At 47.6% G+C, this 15659-nt stretch overlaps 1 protein-coding gene across 3 annotated transcripts in view; it reads right to left on the minus strand.

Moving 5' to 3' along the window:
* TVP23A (trans-golgi network vesicle protein 23 homolog A) overlaps positions 1-15659 on the minus strand; it is a 59127-nt gene that overhangs the window by 4084 nt on the left and 39384 nt on the right. The window contains exons 3-6 of one of the 3 annotated variants that reach the window (XM_017890714.1): positions 5103-5247; positions 3303-3392; positions 2585-2713; positions 932-1060 (exon numbers count right to left, since the gene is read on the minus strand). In XM_017890714.1, coding sequence (XP_017746203.1) covers positions 932-1060; positions 2585-2713; positions 3303-3392; positions 5103-5247 — 493 coding nt within the window. Of the gene's footprint in view, positions 1-931; positions 1061-2584; positions 2714-3302; positions 3492-5102; positions 5248-15659 lie in introns of all 3 variants that reach the window. The other 2 variants (XM_017890713.1, XM_017890715.1) reach the window with 2 other exon arrangements.

The following is a 15659-nucleotide window of genomic DNA, read 5'->3' on the forward strand; positions in this document are numbered from 1 at the left end:
CCAGCTACTCGGGAGGCTGAGGCAGGAGAATCACTTGAACCCGGGAGGCGGAGATTGCAGTGAGCCAAAATCATGCCACTGCACTCCGGCCTGGGAGCAGAGGGAAACTCCCATCTCAAAAAATAACAATAATAATAATAATAAAATGGAAAACCGTTTGTGACTCTTCATTCTGTAGTTTTAAAAATCACTGAAAATAATGGCAGTCACAAAAGGACAAAAACTATAATTGCACTTAACAGGAGGTCCTAGGGCTATGAAACCAACAGACTCAGAAAGCAGAATGCTGGTTGCTAGGGCCAGGAGGCAAGGAGAAGGGGGAGTTAATGTTTTACAGGTACTGAGCTTAAATTTTGCAAGATGAAAGCAGTTCTGGAGCTGGGTGGGGTGAAGGTTGCACAACAAGGTGGTTATACTTAATGCCACAGAACGATACACTTTAAAATGGTTAAAAGGCTACATTTTATGTAAATCTTACAATTAAAAAACAAAACTGCTAGGCACAGTGGCTCATGGCTGTAATCCCAGCACTTTGGGAGGCCAAGGCAGGCGGGTTGCTTGAGCTCAGGAGTTTAAGACCAGCCTAGGCAACACGGCAAAACTTTGCCTCTACAAAAATAATTAATAATTTTTTAAAAATTTAAAACTTAGCCGGGCATGGTGGTACACACCTGTAGTCCCAGTTACTCGAGAGGCTGAGGTGGGAGGATTGCTTGAGCTCGGGAGATGGAGGTTGCAGTGGGCCGTGATCACGCCACTGCACTCTAGCCTGGGTGACAGAGCAAGATCCTTCCTCCCAAAAAATAAATAAACAATAAAACAATGGCAGCCTGGTTGATATGTTACATTATAAACCACAGTTGCCAGCAGGCCACCCTGACTTTGACTACCTGGAGAGGAGTGGTCCAGGAGTCAGACCTCAGTTACTCACCGTCTGGAACACTGTCTGGGACAGGAAACTGGCTGTGACCTTGCTAATGTCACTGTTGCCTCCCATCTTACAAAGGATGTAGCCATACAGGTTTGCAACTTGGAGAGAGATCCCAGCAACCACGAGAGCCTGCACTCAGACAAAGAAAGCAAAGGTCACTTTCTTCTTTTTTTGAGATGGAGTCTCGCTCTGTTGCCCAGGCTGGAGTGCAGTAGCATGATCTCGGCTCACTACAAGCTCCGCTTCCTGGGTTCATGCCATTTTCCTGCCTCAGCCTCCCGAGTAGCTGGGACTACAGGCGCCCACCACCACACCAGGCTAATTTTTTGTATTTTTTTTTTTTTTAGTAGAGAAGGGGTTTCACCGTGTTAGCCAGGATGGTCTCGATCTCCTGACGCAGAGGTCACTTTCTAAGAGCATTTACAGAAATGCACCTCTCAAGCCAAGTAGAAATGCTCTAGCCAGCACCTAAGAATAATGACAGCCAACATTGAGCATTTGCAAATACCCATGGACACCTCAGAATCATTACAACTGGAGAGGTTGCCACCATCATCATCCCATTTTACAAGGAGGAAACTGAGGCTCAAGAAGATGAAACCTGCCCAAGGTCACAGAGCTGGAGCGTGGTCGAGCCGGGATCCAAATTCCAGAGCCTGCACTTTCATTAAATGACACTGTTGTTTTACTAGCTACAAGTATTTTGTTTTCTCTCTTTTTTTATTTTTTTTAAGATGGAGCCTCACTCTTGTCACCCAGGCTGGAGTGCGATCTTGGCTCACTGCAACCTCTGCCTCCTGGATTCAAGCACTTCTCCTGCCTCAGCCTCCCAAGTGGCTGAGATTACAAGGCGTGTGCCACTATGCCCGACTAATTTTGGTATTTATAGTAGAGACAGAGTTTTGCCATGTTGGCCAGGCTGGTCTCAAACTCCTGACCTCAGGTGATTCACCTGCCTCAGCCTCCCAAACTGCTGGGATTACAGATGTGAGGTACCACACCAGCCTGTGTGAGTCCATTTATATGAAATGCCCAGAATAGGCAAATCCATAGAAACAGAAAAATTAATAGGTGCCAGGGTTTGGAGGAACAGAAGCATAAGGAAGCAATGTTGAAAGGGTACAAGGCTTCTTTTTCAGGTGATGAAAATTTCCTAACACTGATGGCGGTGTTGGCTGCACAACTCTATGACTGCACTAGAAGCCACTGAATTTCACACTTAGTATTTATTTATTTTATTTTTTGGAGACAGGGTCTTACTCTAGCACCCAGGCTGGAGTGCAGTGGCACAATCTTGGCTCACTGCAACCTCTGCCTCCCGGGCTCAAGCATACACACCACCATGGCTGGCTAATTTTTGCATTTTTTGCAGAGATGGGGTTTTCTTGTGTTGCCCAGGCTGATCTTAAACTCCTGAGCTCAACCAATCCTTCTGTCTTGGCCTCCCAAAGGCCTGGGATTATAGGCGTGAGCCACCACGCCAAGCCCCTAATTGTATACTTTAAATGGGTAAATTATATGGAATGTGTATTATATCTCAATAAACTTGTTACAATCGTTCAATCAATAACAAATAACAATAGAAGCCTAGCAGTGCAAACACTGGTTTTGCAAAGACATCAAAGCAATGTGAAAGTCAAGGTATGGCCTTACCAGCCACTTTAGCTTCAAGGAAAATAAGGTGCCAAAAAAAAACACAATCCATATCATGGGGCAGATGATGAGGCCCAGCCAGAAGATCCGCGATTCAGCTTCTGTGGCAGCAGTGTTATTCCGGGAGACCTGTTTAAGGAAAGTAATTCAAATGTCAAAGCAAGCGGAAATGGTTGCAAACGAATGAGCGTGCTCGCATTTTCATTTATTTTAGTTTGCAGATGCTTTTGTTGTTGTGGGGTTTTTTGTTGTTGATGTTGTTTTATTTTTTGAGACGAAGTCTCATTGTGTCACCCAGGCTGGAGTGCAGTGGCTTGATCTTGGTTCACTGGAACCCTCCGCCTCCTGGGTTCGAGTGATTCTCCTGCCTCAGCCTCCTGAGTAGCTGAGATTACAGGTGCCTGCCACCACGCCCAGCTAATTTTTGTATTTTTAGTAGAGACAGGGTTTCACCATGTTGCCCAGGCTAGTCTCAAACTCCTGACCTCAAGTGATCCACCCACCTCCGCCTCCCAAAGTGCTGGGATTACAGGCGTGGGCCACCATGCCCAGTCTATTTTGCAGATACTTTTGCCACACCCATGTTTCACCAGGGCACCCACAGCAGTGGCTTTTGTGTAGCTGGAATCAGACATGCATAAAACTCCAAAGGAACCCACAGAAACTTTCTACGCCCATTATCCCCGCTCTGGTTAGTTCAGCTCGTCATAGAGAATACCTTCCTGGCTTCAAAGATCCAGTGGCTCTTCCCATCTTCATCTATCTGGTTCCACCATCGAAGGCCAACCAGGAGTCTTCCGGTTACATTCTGAGGACAATAGACACATGACTCGGAGCAGGTCACAAGCAAAGAGGCGTATTCACTGTGTTGATAAATAAAAGTTCCCTGATTCATGTCAGACTTGTACTGGAAGCAGGAAGAAAAAAGGTGTTGAATTGTAGTGAATTCTCAGATGTCAAGGCTTCTAGTTTTCAACTAAGCTCACTTTAAAAAGTTACACACGGCCGGGCGCGGTGGCTCACGCTTGTAATCCCAGCACTTTGGGAGGCTGAGGCAGGAGGATCATGAGGTCAGGAGATCGAGACCATCCTGGCTAACATGGTGAAACCCTGTCTCTACTAAAAATGCAAAAAAATTAGCCGGGTGTGGTGGCGGGCGCCTGTAGTCCCAGCTACTCAGGAGGCTGAGGCAGGAGAATGGCTTGAACCTGGGAGGCGGAGCTTGCAGTGAGCCAAGATCGCGCCACTGCACTCCAACCTGGGCGACAGAGCAAGACTCCGTCTCAAAAAATAAAAATAAAAAGTTACACACTCCCCCCACAAACATATATAATTTATATGTTCATATTATATATGTTTTAAATATATGTATTAATTCATGTACAAGTGACATGGTTTGGCTGTCTCCCCACCCAAACCTCATCTTGAATTGTCACTCCCATAATTCCCACGTGTTGTGGGGGAGACCAGGTGGGAGACAATTGAATCATAGGGGCAGTTTCCCCCACAAACTGTTCTCATGGTAGTGAATAAGTGCCACAAGATCTGATGGTTTTTATAAGGGGAAACCCCTTTTGCTTGGCTTCCATTCTCTTGCTCGCTCGCTCTCTTTTTTTTTTTTTCCTGAGACAGAGTTTGGCTCTTGTCACCCAGGCTGGAGTGCAGTGGCACAATCTTGGCTCACTGTAACCTCTACCTCCCGGGTTCAAATGATTCTCCTGCCTCAACCTCCCAAGTAGCTGGGATTACAGGCGCACACCACCACGCCGGGCTAATTTTTGCATTTTAATAGAGACGGGGTTTCTCCATGTTGGCCAGGCAGGCTGGTCTCAAACTCCTGATTTCAGATGATCCTCCCACCTCGGCCTCCCAAAGTGCTGGGATTACAGGAGTGAGCCACCGCGCCCGGCTGGCTTCCATTCTCTCGTCTGCCATCATGTAAGATTTGCCTTTCGCCTTCCGCCATGACCATGTGGAACTGTAAGTCCATTAAACCTTTTTATCTTCATAAATTACCTAGTCTTGGGTATGTCTTTATCAGCAGCGTGAAAACAGACTAATACAATAAGTTTTACAAAAAAATGCGAAGTCATATGAGGTTGTCACATGTGCAAGAATGACAATTGACATTTGACAAAAGCCATTTATTAAGCGCTAAACAATGCATTTTTCCCCTTAACTTTTTTTTTTTTTTTGAGACAGAGTTTCACTCTTGTTGCCCAGGCTGGAGTGTAATGGTGTGATCTCGACTCAGTGCAACCTCCGCCTCCTGGGTTCAAGTGATTCTCCTGCCTCAGCCTCCCGAGTAGCTGGGATTACAGGCATGTGCCACCGCACCCAGCTAATTTTGTATTTTTAGTAGAGACAGGGTTTCTCCATTCCCCCTACTTTTAAGTGACACTGCTAAGCACTCTTAAGCATGTCTCAGGAGTCTAAATCAAAGTATCTCTTGATCCCACGCATATAGGGGACAAGCCTCGTGTTTCGGGAGTGGTGACATCACAGGAAAAGGCCTCACCTTTACAGACCAGAAGTCCAGGGACAGGAGGAGCAGCACCGTGACAAAACAGCCCACAAAGCTCTTGCCGAACCAGTCGCAGCACACGTAGGTGACGATGGCACTCACTCGGAAAAACAGGTGGAAAAAGGTGGCCAAGGGGTGTCTAGGAAAGGACCCAGAAGGCGCCCTCACTCCAAGAGCCAAGCGGATGGTTACCGAACTCCCTTCACCACTTCAGACTTTGCTGGGGGCATTCGCATGGCTCAATGGAATGTTCTCCCTGGTGCATATGAAGCAGAAACTCAGGCTGTAGCCCTGGGGATGCATTATTAAGTCAGCAGTCCCCAAACAGTCATGCTGACACTGTTTTTTTTCCCTCCCCTTCGAAGAATCCAGTACTTTCCCGCCACTTGACTCCAAATATCACTTGCCCTCTTTGAAACACGGTCATCTTTAAAGTGAAACGTGACAGCAATCACTGCCTCCCCGCCTAGCAGAGATGATGGTCAGTTCCCTAAAGGTAAAGGTTGGGTTTTTCCGCCAGTCACTGAGCTCCAAGCTCACATGCAGCCCACGGGGCAGGTGTCTCATGTCATCGGGGAACGTGTGTTCCTGGACAGAGCAAAACATGTGACCTGTGAGTGGCAGGTCTCTCTCATCATGGTTGCTCTGTGGTGAGCGGCACGTGAATCCCGGCATTTAACCTAGGGGAAGGCGGTTCTTGTTCACTGTCCCTTTAGACACAAACCTGGCCAGAAAGGAGAGAGGGAGCCAAGGAGAACATGCTCATCTTATGTAAATTGCTTTTTTTCCTGTTTTTTTTTTTCCTATTATTTTTTATTTATTTATTTATTTATTTATTTTGGAGACGGAGTCTTGCTCTGTGGAGTGCAGTGGCATGATCTCGGCTCACCGCAGCCTCCACCTCCTGGGTTCAAGCAGTTCTCCTGCCTCAGCCTCCCGAGTAGCTGAGATCACAGGCACCCACCACCATGCCCAACTAATTTTCATATTTTGAGTAGAAATGGGATTTCAACATGTTGGCCAGGCTGGTCTCGAACGCCTGACCTCAGATGATCTGTCCGCTTCAGCTTCCCAAAGTGCTGGGATTACAGGCATAAGCAAGCACGCCTGGCCTTTTTTTTTTTTTTTTTTTTTAATGTGAGTCTGATAGTCTGATATAGGCCAGGTGTGGTGACTCACACCTGTAATGCCAGCACTTTGGGAGGCCGAGGCGGGTGGATCACCTGAGGTCAGGAGTTCAAGACCAGCCTAGCCAACATGGTGAAACCCCATTTCTACTCAAAACACAAAAATTAGCTGGGCGTGGTGGCGGCCGCCTGTAACCCCAGCTACTCGGGAGGCTGAGGCAGGAGAATCACTAGAACCTGGGAGGTGGAGGTTGCAGTGAGCCGAGATTGCACCGCTGCACTCCAGGCTGGGTGAGAAAGTTAGACTCCGTCTCAAAAAAAAAAACCAACAAGAAAAGAAAGGTGACCAAGTTGTCAAGAGCAGGTGATGGCAGTGGGTGGTGTGGGCCAGACGGAAGACACTTGTGGGTTTCTGTTTCTTTTTGTAGTTTCCCAGTTTAGATAGAGCACACAGGTAGAGAGCAATACTCAGCTATGATCAGGAAACCAACAGCACGAGCCCAGTTGTTACCAGAAAGGGGTCCAGATCCAGACCCCAAGAGAGGGTTCTTGGATCTCACCCAGGAAAGAATTCAGGGCAAGTCCATTGAGTAAAGTGAAAGCCAGTTGATTAGGAAAGTAAAGGAATACAGAATGGCTAGTCCGTAGATAGAGCCGTCCTAAGGGCTGCTGCTTGCCCATTTTTATGGCTATTTCTTGGTGATATGCTAAACAAGGGGTGAATTATTCATACCTCCCCTTTCTAGACCATATAGGGTGACTTCCTGACATTGCCGTGGCATCTGTAAAGTGTCATGGCACTGGTGGGAGTGTAGCAGTGAGGATGACCAGAGCTCACCCTCTTGGCCATCTTGGTTTTGGCGGGTTTTAGCCGGCTTTTTTACTGCAACCTGTTTCATCCGCAAGGTCTTTATGACCTGTATCCTGTGCGATCTCCTATCTCATCCTGTGACTTACAGTGCCTTAACCATCTGGGAATGCAGCCCAGTAGATCTCAGCCTCATTTTACCCAGCCCCTATTCAACATGGAGTTGCTCTGGTTCACACGCCTCTGACACAGTGATGGATGGCAATGAAACCCACACCTCAGGGCAGGGGAGGAAAAGGGAGGGATGAAAGGGACTCTTCCCAGCACCAGGCAGCTGTGCAAACCAGACCCAGTACTGCCAGATCCAAGATTTTCAGGAGAAGTCAGAAATCCAGACTTGCAATGAGAAATCTGATTTTAAATGATGGCCACTAATTCTTTTACTGAAATATCCCAGTCTATGTTTCTCACTGTCCTGCAAGCAGTGAGCTTGCAGCCTCTGGATTAGAGTTATAAAATGCTGTGGGCTTTGGCAAATGAGAGGCACAATGGGGTGGCCACAGAGGTCCACACAGAACTGCAGGGCAAAGAGCCTGCTCATTCTCCCCAAGAAGAAATGGAGTCAGAGTCAGCACACCATAGACGCCTATAAAACTGTGGGGTTTCCGACTCCCAGGGGAACGTTAAGAGTCAGAAGTGGACTTCACAGTGACTTTTTGCATGGCAAAGCACCAACCATTCAACAGGATGGGTCTCGTCTGAGCCTTTCAGGCTCTCAGCTCTGCCGGTGACCTGAACGAAAACCAACCCTGGAAGTGCACCCGGCATTTAAAAATTAGACAGGATCACCAGGTGTTGTGGCTGACACCTGTAATCCTAGCACTTTGGGAGGCTGAGGCAGGTAGATCACTTGAAGTCAGGATTTCAAGACCAGCCTAGCCAACATGGTGAAACTCTATCTCTACTAAAAATACCAGAATTAGCCAGTTGTGGTGGCAGGTACCTGTCATCCCAGCTACTCAGGAGGCTGAGGCAGGAGCATCGCTTGAACCCGGGAGGTGGAGTTTGCAGTAAGTCGACATGGCACCACTGCACTCCAGCCTGGGCGACAGAGCAAGTCTCTTTCTCAAAGAATTAGACAGGATCTCATAGAACTTAAAACTTCCTGGAGTGTTCCAGAAGGTAAGAACCTTGGGTGTCTCTTCTTGCTTTAAACCTTATTGAGAATTTCCTAACTAACTGAATAAAATTTTGTCCCTTGCCCCTGGAGATAAATAAATGCTCTTTCAGTAACTGAAAGTTCTTTGAGGGCACAGACCATGTTTGGGCATATTTTTATATCCCCAAAAGCAGCCGGTATTTAAGATTCTCGGCAAACATATTTGTTATGTTGAACCTTGTAATCAAGTCAGTTAGAATCGCTGGAAGCATCTGTCCTCTTTGTAGAACAATAGAGACGTAAAAACGTATAGAGGGCCGGGCTCGGTGGCTCACGCCTATAATCCCAGCACTGGGAGGCTGAGGTGGTGCATCACTTGAGGTCAGGAGTTCGAGACCAGCCTGGCCAACATGGTGAAACCCTATCTCTACTAAAAATACAAAAATTAGCCAGGCCTGATAGCAGGCGCCTGTAATCCCAGCCACTCGGGAGGCTGAAGCAGGAGAATGGCTGGAACCTAGGAGGCAGAGGTTGCAGTGAGCCAAGATTGCATCACTGCACTCCGGAGCAAGACTCCATCTCAAAACAAAATATATAGATCTCAAAAAAAGGTCAGAGTGTGACCTAAGTGTGCACTGACCCATGGTAAAATGTGGAAGTAAATGCATTCGAATAAATCCCCTGCCCACCCGCTTCTTTTCTTTTTTCTTTTTGGCTGTGGCTTTCCTGAAATAAAATGCAGAAAAATTTCCAGTTGTTGATAGCTTCCAGTTAGCTGAGCACTGATTAACTCAGTGGAAAGTGGTGTTATTCAAACAGAGTTCAAAGCCCAAAGCAAGTAGAACAAGTAGAAGAGGATGGCTGTTGCCCTTTTAAATGTTGCTTTAATCCTGTTTCATGCAGGTTGCTCCATCAGCATCCTCCAAGTCCTCATTCAGTCCCCATCTGGAGTTTGCCCAGCCTGTGCCTCTAGCTAATACTGTGTGATCTCAGACCAGTTTTCCAGTTTTGAGAGTTTTGAAAGTCATGGCGTAAGTCCTGTCCACTCATCTCTGCCATCGGGTCCTCCATCCTCCTGCTCCCCGGCAACATGGAGCACACACCCCCGCCCCACCAATCACCTCCAGGTCCTAGTGCCGTTGCTCTCTAACTCCGCTCTCCCAGGCACCAACCTGGGAGGTCGCCCCTTGAGAGGTCAACAGCACAGTGGGCATGGCACAGCTGCGTGTGTTCCCGGACCAACTGAGGATCAGGCGGCATGTTCTTGTGGCCCCAAAACGAGATGCAGATGAACTGGGAGAGGAAGTTTTTATTTCTGTATCCAGTTACAGGGAGAAGACCTAGAAAATAACGCCAGGTCAACTCAAAATTACCAAGTTTTTCAGAGCTTACATACCTTCTGAGCTATATGTCATGGGTAAGTTTGCATTCATCTAAAATAAGTGATTGGCTGGGGGCAGTGGCTCACGCCTGGAATCCCAGCACTTTGGGAAGCTGAGGCGGGCAGATCACTTGAGGTCAGGAGTTGGAGACCAGCCTGGCCAACATGGCAAAACTCCGGCTCTACTAAAAATAGAAAAATTAGCGGGCGTGGTGGCATATGCCTATAATTCCAGCTACTCAGGAGGCTGAGGCAGGGGAATTGCTTGAACCCAGGAGGCGAAGGTTTCAGTGAGCCAAGATCATGCCACTGGACTCCAGCCTGGGCGACAGAGCGAGACTGCATCTCAAAATGAATGAATGAATGAATGAATGAATGAAGAAAATAAAATAAAGGTTAAATTCTTTTAATCTATAACTAATATCTGAGTCCTGAAGACCTTCCTCTGGAGCCTCAGTAAATTTACTTAATCTAAGTGGGTCCAGGTGCTGGGGTGATTACCCTTGTCTTGTCTCCTGCTAAATCATGAAGGTTTGGGGAGTCCCTTCAGACCCCCACTAAACTTGTTTGTGGAGGCCTGGGGAGTTTCTTCAGACCCCCCAATAAACTTATTTAATCCTAAATGGCTCCTGTTAAGAAATCCTTCATTATCTTGTCATACTTCAAGGCCCAGGAAAGGCCTGGACACAACTCTGGGTGGGCTTTTGTCACATTCCAGCCTTTGTATAAGGGCACTGGCTCTCTCAGCTTTTAATATTTAACTTCACCCCTCAGTCAGTGCTGAGACAGCTGTTACGGAGGCCTGTGTTAGTGAGACCTGGCCTGCCACCCTTGGGCTTGGGCGCTACACCAGCAGGGTTCCAATCCTCGCTCTAACCTCTGAGTAGCTCTGTGGTCTTCTCTAAGCTACTTAACTCTGTGATCCCTCCATCTCCTCTTCTGCAAAATGGGAATGCCAACAGGACCCACTTCGTCAGATACTGAAAACATCGGCTGCGGGTGGTACATATAAAGTGCCTGAAACACACACCATGCTCAAAAATAGGTGACAGCCATTACCATCTCAGTCCTCCGTGTCATTCAGAACAACAGTTCCACCACCAAGAGCCAAACTGTGAAATTCCCCCTCTGACCACAACTTTCTCTCACTCCTGAGGGGACTACTTTTTGTCTTTGCAGGGATCTCCCAAGACTCCTGGGTCCCTCACATTCCCCCAGATGAACCTTCATCGTGTTCAACTTGAACAGGTGCTATTTCCACACAGTATCCAGCATCCCCAACCCCCAGACAGGTAGAAACCCATTGTTTCAAGAAGAGGAGACTGGGTGTGGTGGCTCACGCCTGTAATCCCAGCACTTTGGGAGGCAGAGGTGGGCAGATCACTCGAGGTCAGGAGTTCAAGACCAGCCTGGCCAACATGATGAAACCCCATCTCTACTAAAAATACAAAAATTAGCCGGGTATGGTGACACACGCCTGTAGTCCCAGCTACCCAGGGGGCTGAGATAGGAGGATCACTTGAACCTGGGAGGCGGAGATTGCAGTGAGCCGAGATCACGTCACTGCACTCCAGCCTGAGTGACAGAGTGAGACTCCATCTCGAAAGAAAAAAGGAGAGGCGAGAAAATGACACAGTGATGAAAGGGGGAAATGAGATTACACAAGTAAAGTGTTGTCAAGGCGGGGAGCGTCCTGATGGGGGCTTCTGTTCAACTTTCCTCTCTTTCTAGATCCATTTATGCAGCTCTGGGCCCTTGTCACCCATTGTCTTCCTCTGTGGAGGGAAGCACAGTAGATTCTCAACCTGGAATGTGCAAGAAAGCCACCTGAGGAGGTCTCACGTCGTGCACAGGACACACGGATTCAGATTTCAGGTGGGATCTGGACATGAATTTCACAAAGAAAAAGCCCAGCTCTGCCCAGGTGCAGCAAACTACAACCTAAGGGCCAAATGTGGCCATGGCCTGCTTTTGTAAATAAAGTGTGGAGTCTTAATTAGGGAGAGTCAGGTTGGCAGAAATGAGGGAAAGCAAAAAGAAAGGGCAGATAAGCTATAAATCTACCTCTGTTCGTTGTCCAGAACACACAGCCCTCCTTCACAAATAACAATCTTTTTTTTTTTTTTGAGACAGAGTCTCACTCTGTTGCTCAAGCTGGAGTGCAGCGGTGTGATCTCGGCTCACTGCAGTCTCTGCCTCCCAGGTTCAAGCAATTCTCCTGCCTCAACCTCCCGAGTAGCTGGGATTACAGGCGCATGCCACCACACCTGACTAATTTTTGTATTTTTACTAGAGACAGAGTTTTGCCATGTTGGCTGGCTGGTCTCGAACTCCTGACCTCAGGTGATCCACCTGACTCAGTCTCCCAAAGTGCTAAGATTACAGGTGTGAGCTACCGCACCTGGCCAAATAACACAACCGTTTTGCACCCAGCTGTCATCAGACCTTAAGCTGATACAAAAATCACAAGTGAACTCACTGCAACGTTGGCATTATCAGTACTTCACAAAGCCCTCTTCAGCACACAGCACAAGCACCATCCTAGAAAATCCCCAGCAAGCCTTTGTTTCCTGGCAGTCAACTCCTCTCTTGCTGGCCTGCCCGTTTCTCCTTTGATATGTACTTCCATACTTTCTCTAATAAATCTGCCTGTCTACCTATAACTGTCTTAGTAAATTCTTAACCCTGTGCCACCAGCCCCAGGTAGCTGCTGCTCACTTGTGACATAAACTTTTTGTTGGTTTTGTTTTTGTTTTTGTTTGTTTTGTTTGTTTTTAAGACAGGGTCTCACTCTGTCACCCAGGCTGGAGTGCAGTGGCGTGATCAAGGCTCACTGCAGCCTCGACCTCCCAGTCTCAAGCACCGCTCCCACGTCAGCCTTCCAAGTAGCTGGGAATACAAGCAGCCACCACCACACCTGACTAATTTTTTAATTTTTTTGTAGAGATGGGATCTCACTATTTTGCCCAGGCTGGTCTCAAATTCCTGGGCTCAAGCTATCCTCCCATCTTAGCCTCTCAAAGTGCTACAGTTACAGGTGTCAGCCACTGCACCCAGCCTATAAATAAAGTTTTACTGGAACACAGTCACACTCACTCATTCGCTGGACTACCAAGCCCCAAATACCCAGAGAGTGTGCCAATCCCTGCTCTAGACCAGCAAGAACAACTTGGTGATGACATTAGGCTCCCTTCAAAACAACCCATAATGAAGTAAACTGCCCCTACCTGCTCCCCAAACCCACACCCCAAAAAATCTGCTTTCAAAAGCGGTGGGGTGGTTGCTGCCTGACTGGCAGAATCCCAAGGGGTTGTCTTCTCTCTTGGAGTGGGTGAGGGGGTAGTGATTGGGAAGGGGTATGAGGGAGACTTCTGGATGCTGGGATGTTCCATAGCTTTAATGACTACACGTGTAAAAATTCACCGAACCATACGAATTTCCTAGTGGAAGCCGGTGACCAAAGCCAAATCTTTGCAAGTCACTCTGAACATTTTACATGTGATACAATCCAACAACCACAATCCCCAGTGTTTACTGAAGTGAGCTGAAAACCTACGTCTGCACAAAAAGCCACACACACGTTTATAGCAGCTTCATTCAGAATTGCCAAAACTCAGAAGCAACTAAGATGTCCTTCAATTGACTGGGTGTGGTGGCTCATGCCTGTAATCGCAGCTCTTTGGGAGGCTGAGGTGGGCAGATCACTTGAGACCAAGAGTTCCAGACCAGCCTGGCCAACATGGTGAAAACCCATCTCTACTAAAAATACAAAAAAATTAGCCAGGCGTGGTGGCACGTGCCTGTAGTCCCAGCTACTGGAGAGGCTGAGGCATGAGAATCACTTGAACCCATGAAGCGGAGGTTGCAGTGACCCAAGATCGCACCACTGCACTCCAGCCTGGGTGACGGAGTGAGACTCTGTCCTAAAACAACAAACAAACAAATAAGGTGTCCTTCAATAGCAGAATGGATAAACCGTGGTACATCCAGACAACAGAATGTTATTCAATGCTAAAAAGAAATGAGTTATCGGACCTCAGAAAGGCATGGAGGAACCTTCAATGTATACTGCTTAGTGAAAGAGGTTAATCTGAAAAGGCCGTGTATGGACAACTTCCACTATACAACGTACTGGAAAAGGCAAAACTCTAAAGACAGTAAAAAGATCAGTAGTTGCCAGGAGTTCCAGAGGGTGGGAAGGGATGAATAGGTGGAGCAGAGGGGACTTTTCGAGCTGGGAAACTACTCTGTATGATGTTCTGATGGAGGATATATGACATTACACATTTACCAAAACTCATAGAATGGGCCAGGCGTGGTGGCTCACGCCTGCCTACAATCCCAGCACTTTGGGAGGCCTAGGGGGCAGACAGTTTGAGCCCAGGAGTTCAAGACCAGCCTGGCCAACATGGTGAAACACTGTCTCTACTAAAAATACAAACATTAGCCAGGTGTGGTGGTGCATACCTGTAATCCCAGCTACTCGGGAGGATGAGGAAGGAGAATTGCCTGAACCCGGGAGGGGGAGGTTGCAGTGAGCCGAGATCTCACCACTGCACTCCCACCTAGGTGACAGAGCAAGACTTGGTCTCAAAAAAAAGAAAAAATATCAACCTGGGCAACATGGTAAAACCCCATCTCTACCAAAAAAAGAAAAAAATAATAAAGTTAGCCAGGCATGGTGACACATGCCTATAGTCTCAGCTACTTGGAGTGCTGAGGTGGGAGGATGGCTTGAGCCTGGAAGGTGGAGGTTGCAGTGATCCGAGATCACACCACTGCATTCTAGCCTGGGCAACAGAGCAAGACCTTTTCTCAAAAAAAAGAAAAAAAAAAAGAAAAAAGAAAAATCCTCATAAAATGTGCAACACCAAGAGTAAACCCTGATATAAACTATGGATTTTAGTTAATAATAATGTATTAGTTCATCAAGTGTAACACATATACCACACTAATGCAAGATGTTTAAAATGGAGAAATTGGGGGAGAAGGGGAGTATATAAAAATTATATGAACTTTCTCCTCGCACTTTGCTACAAAACTGAAACTGTTCTAAAAAACAGAGCCAGGGCCAGGCATGGTGGCTCACGCCTGTAATCCCAGGACTTTGGGAGGCTGAGACAGGTGGATCACCTGAGGTCAGAAGTTCGAGACAAGCCTGACCAAAATGGTGAACCATCTCTAAAATACAAAAATTAGCTGAATGTGGTGGCAGGCACCTGTAATCCCAGCTACCTGGGAAACTGAGGCAGGAGAATCCCTTGAATCCAGGAGGTGGAGGTTGCAGTGAGCTGAGATTGTGCTATTACACTCCAGCCTGGGTGACAGAGCGAGACTCCGTCTCAAAAAACAAACAAACAAAAAAAAAGAGCCAGGGATGGGCGTGGTGGCTCACACCTGTAATCCCAGCACTTTGGGAGGCCAAGGTGGGTGGATCATCTGAGGTCAGGAGCTCAAGACCAGCCGGGCCAACATGGCGAAACCCTGTCTTTACCAAAAATACAAAAGTTAGGCTGGGCGCAGTGGCTCAAGCCTGTAATCCCAGCACTTTGGGAGGCCGAGACGGGCGGATCACGAGGTCAGGAGATCGAGACCATCCTGGCTAATATGGTGAAACCCTGTCTCTACTTAAAATACAAAAAACTAGCCGGGCGACGAGGCGGGCGCCTGTAGTCCCAGCTACTCGGGAGGCTGAGGCAGGAGAATGGCGTAAACCCGGGAGGCGGAGCTTGCAGTGAGCTGAGATCCGGCCACTGCACTCCAGCCTGGGCGACAGAGCGAGACTCCGTCTCAAAAAAAAAAAAATAAAAAAAATAAAATTAACCAAGTGTAGTGGTGCACGCCTGTAATTCCAGCTACTTGGGAGGCTGAGGCAGACGAATCACTTGAACCTGGGGGGCGGAGTTTGCAGTGAACCCAGATCGCACCCCTGCACTCCAGACTGGGTGACAGAGTGAGGCTCTGTGTCAGGAAAGAAAGAAAGGGAGAGAGAGAGAGAGAGAGAGAGAGAGAGAGAGAGAGAGAGAGAGAAAGAAAGAAAGAAAGAAAGAAAGAAAGAAAGAAAGAAAGAAAGAAA

The sequence above is a fragment of the Rhinopithecus bieti genome, unplaced genomic scaffold (assembly GCF_001698545.2).
Source record: "Rhinopithecus bieti isolate Rb0 unplaced genomic scaffold, ASM169854v2 scaffold_19459, whole genome shotgun sequence".
Taxonomy (NCBI): Eukaryota; Metazoa; Chordata; class Mammalia; order Primates; family Cercopithecidae; genus Rhinopithecus; species Rhinopithecus bieti.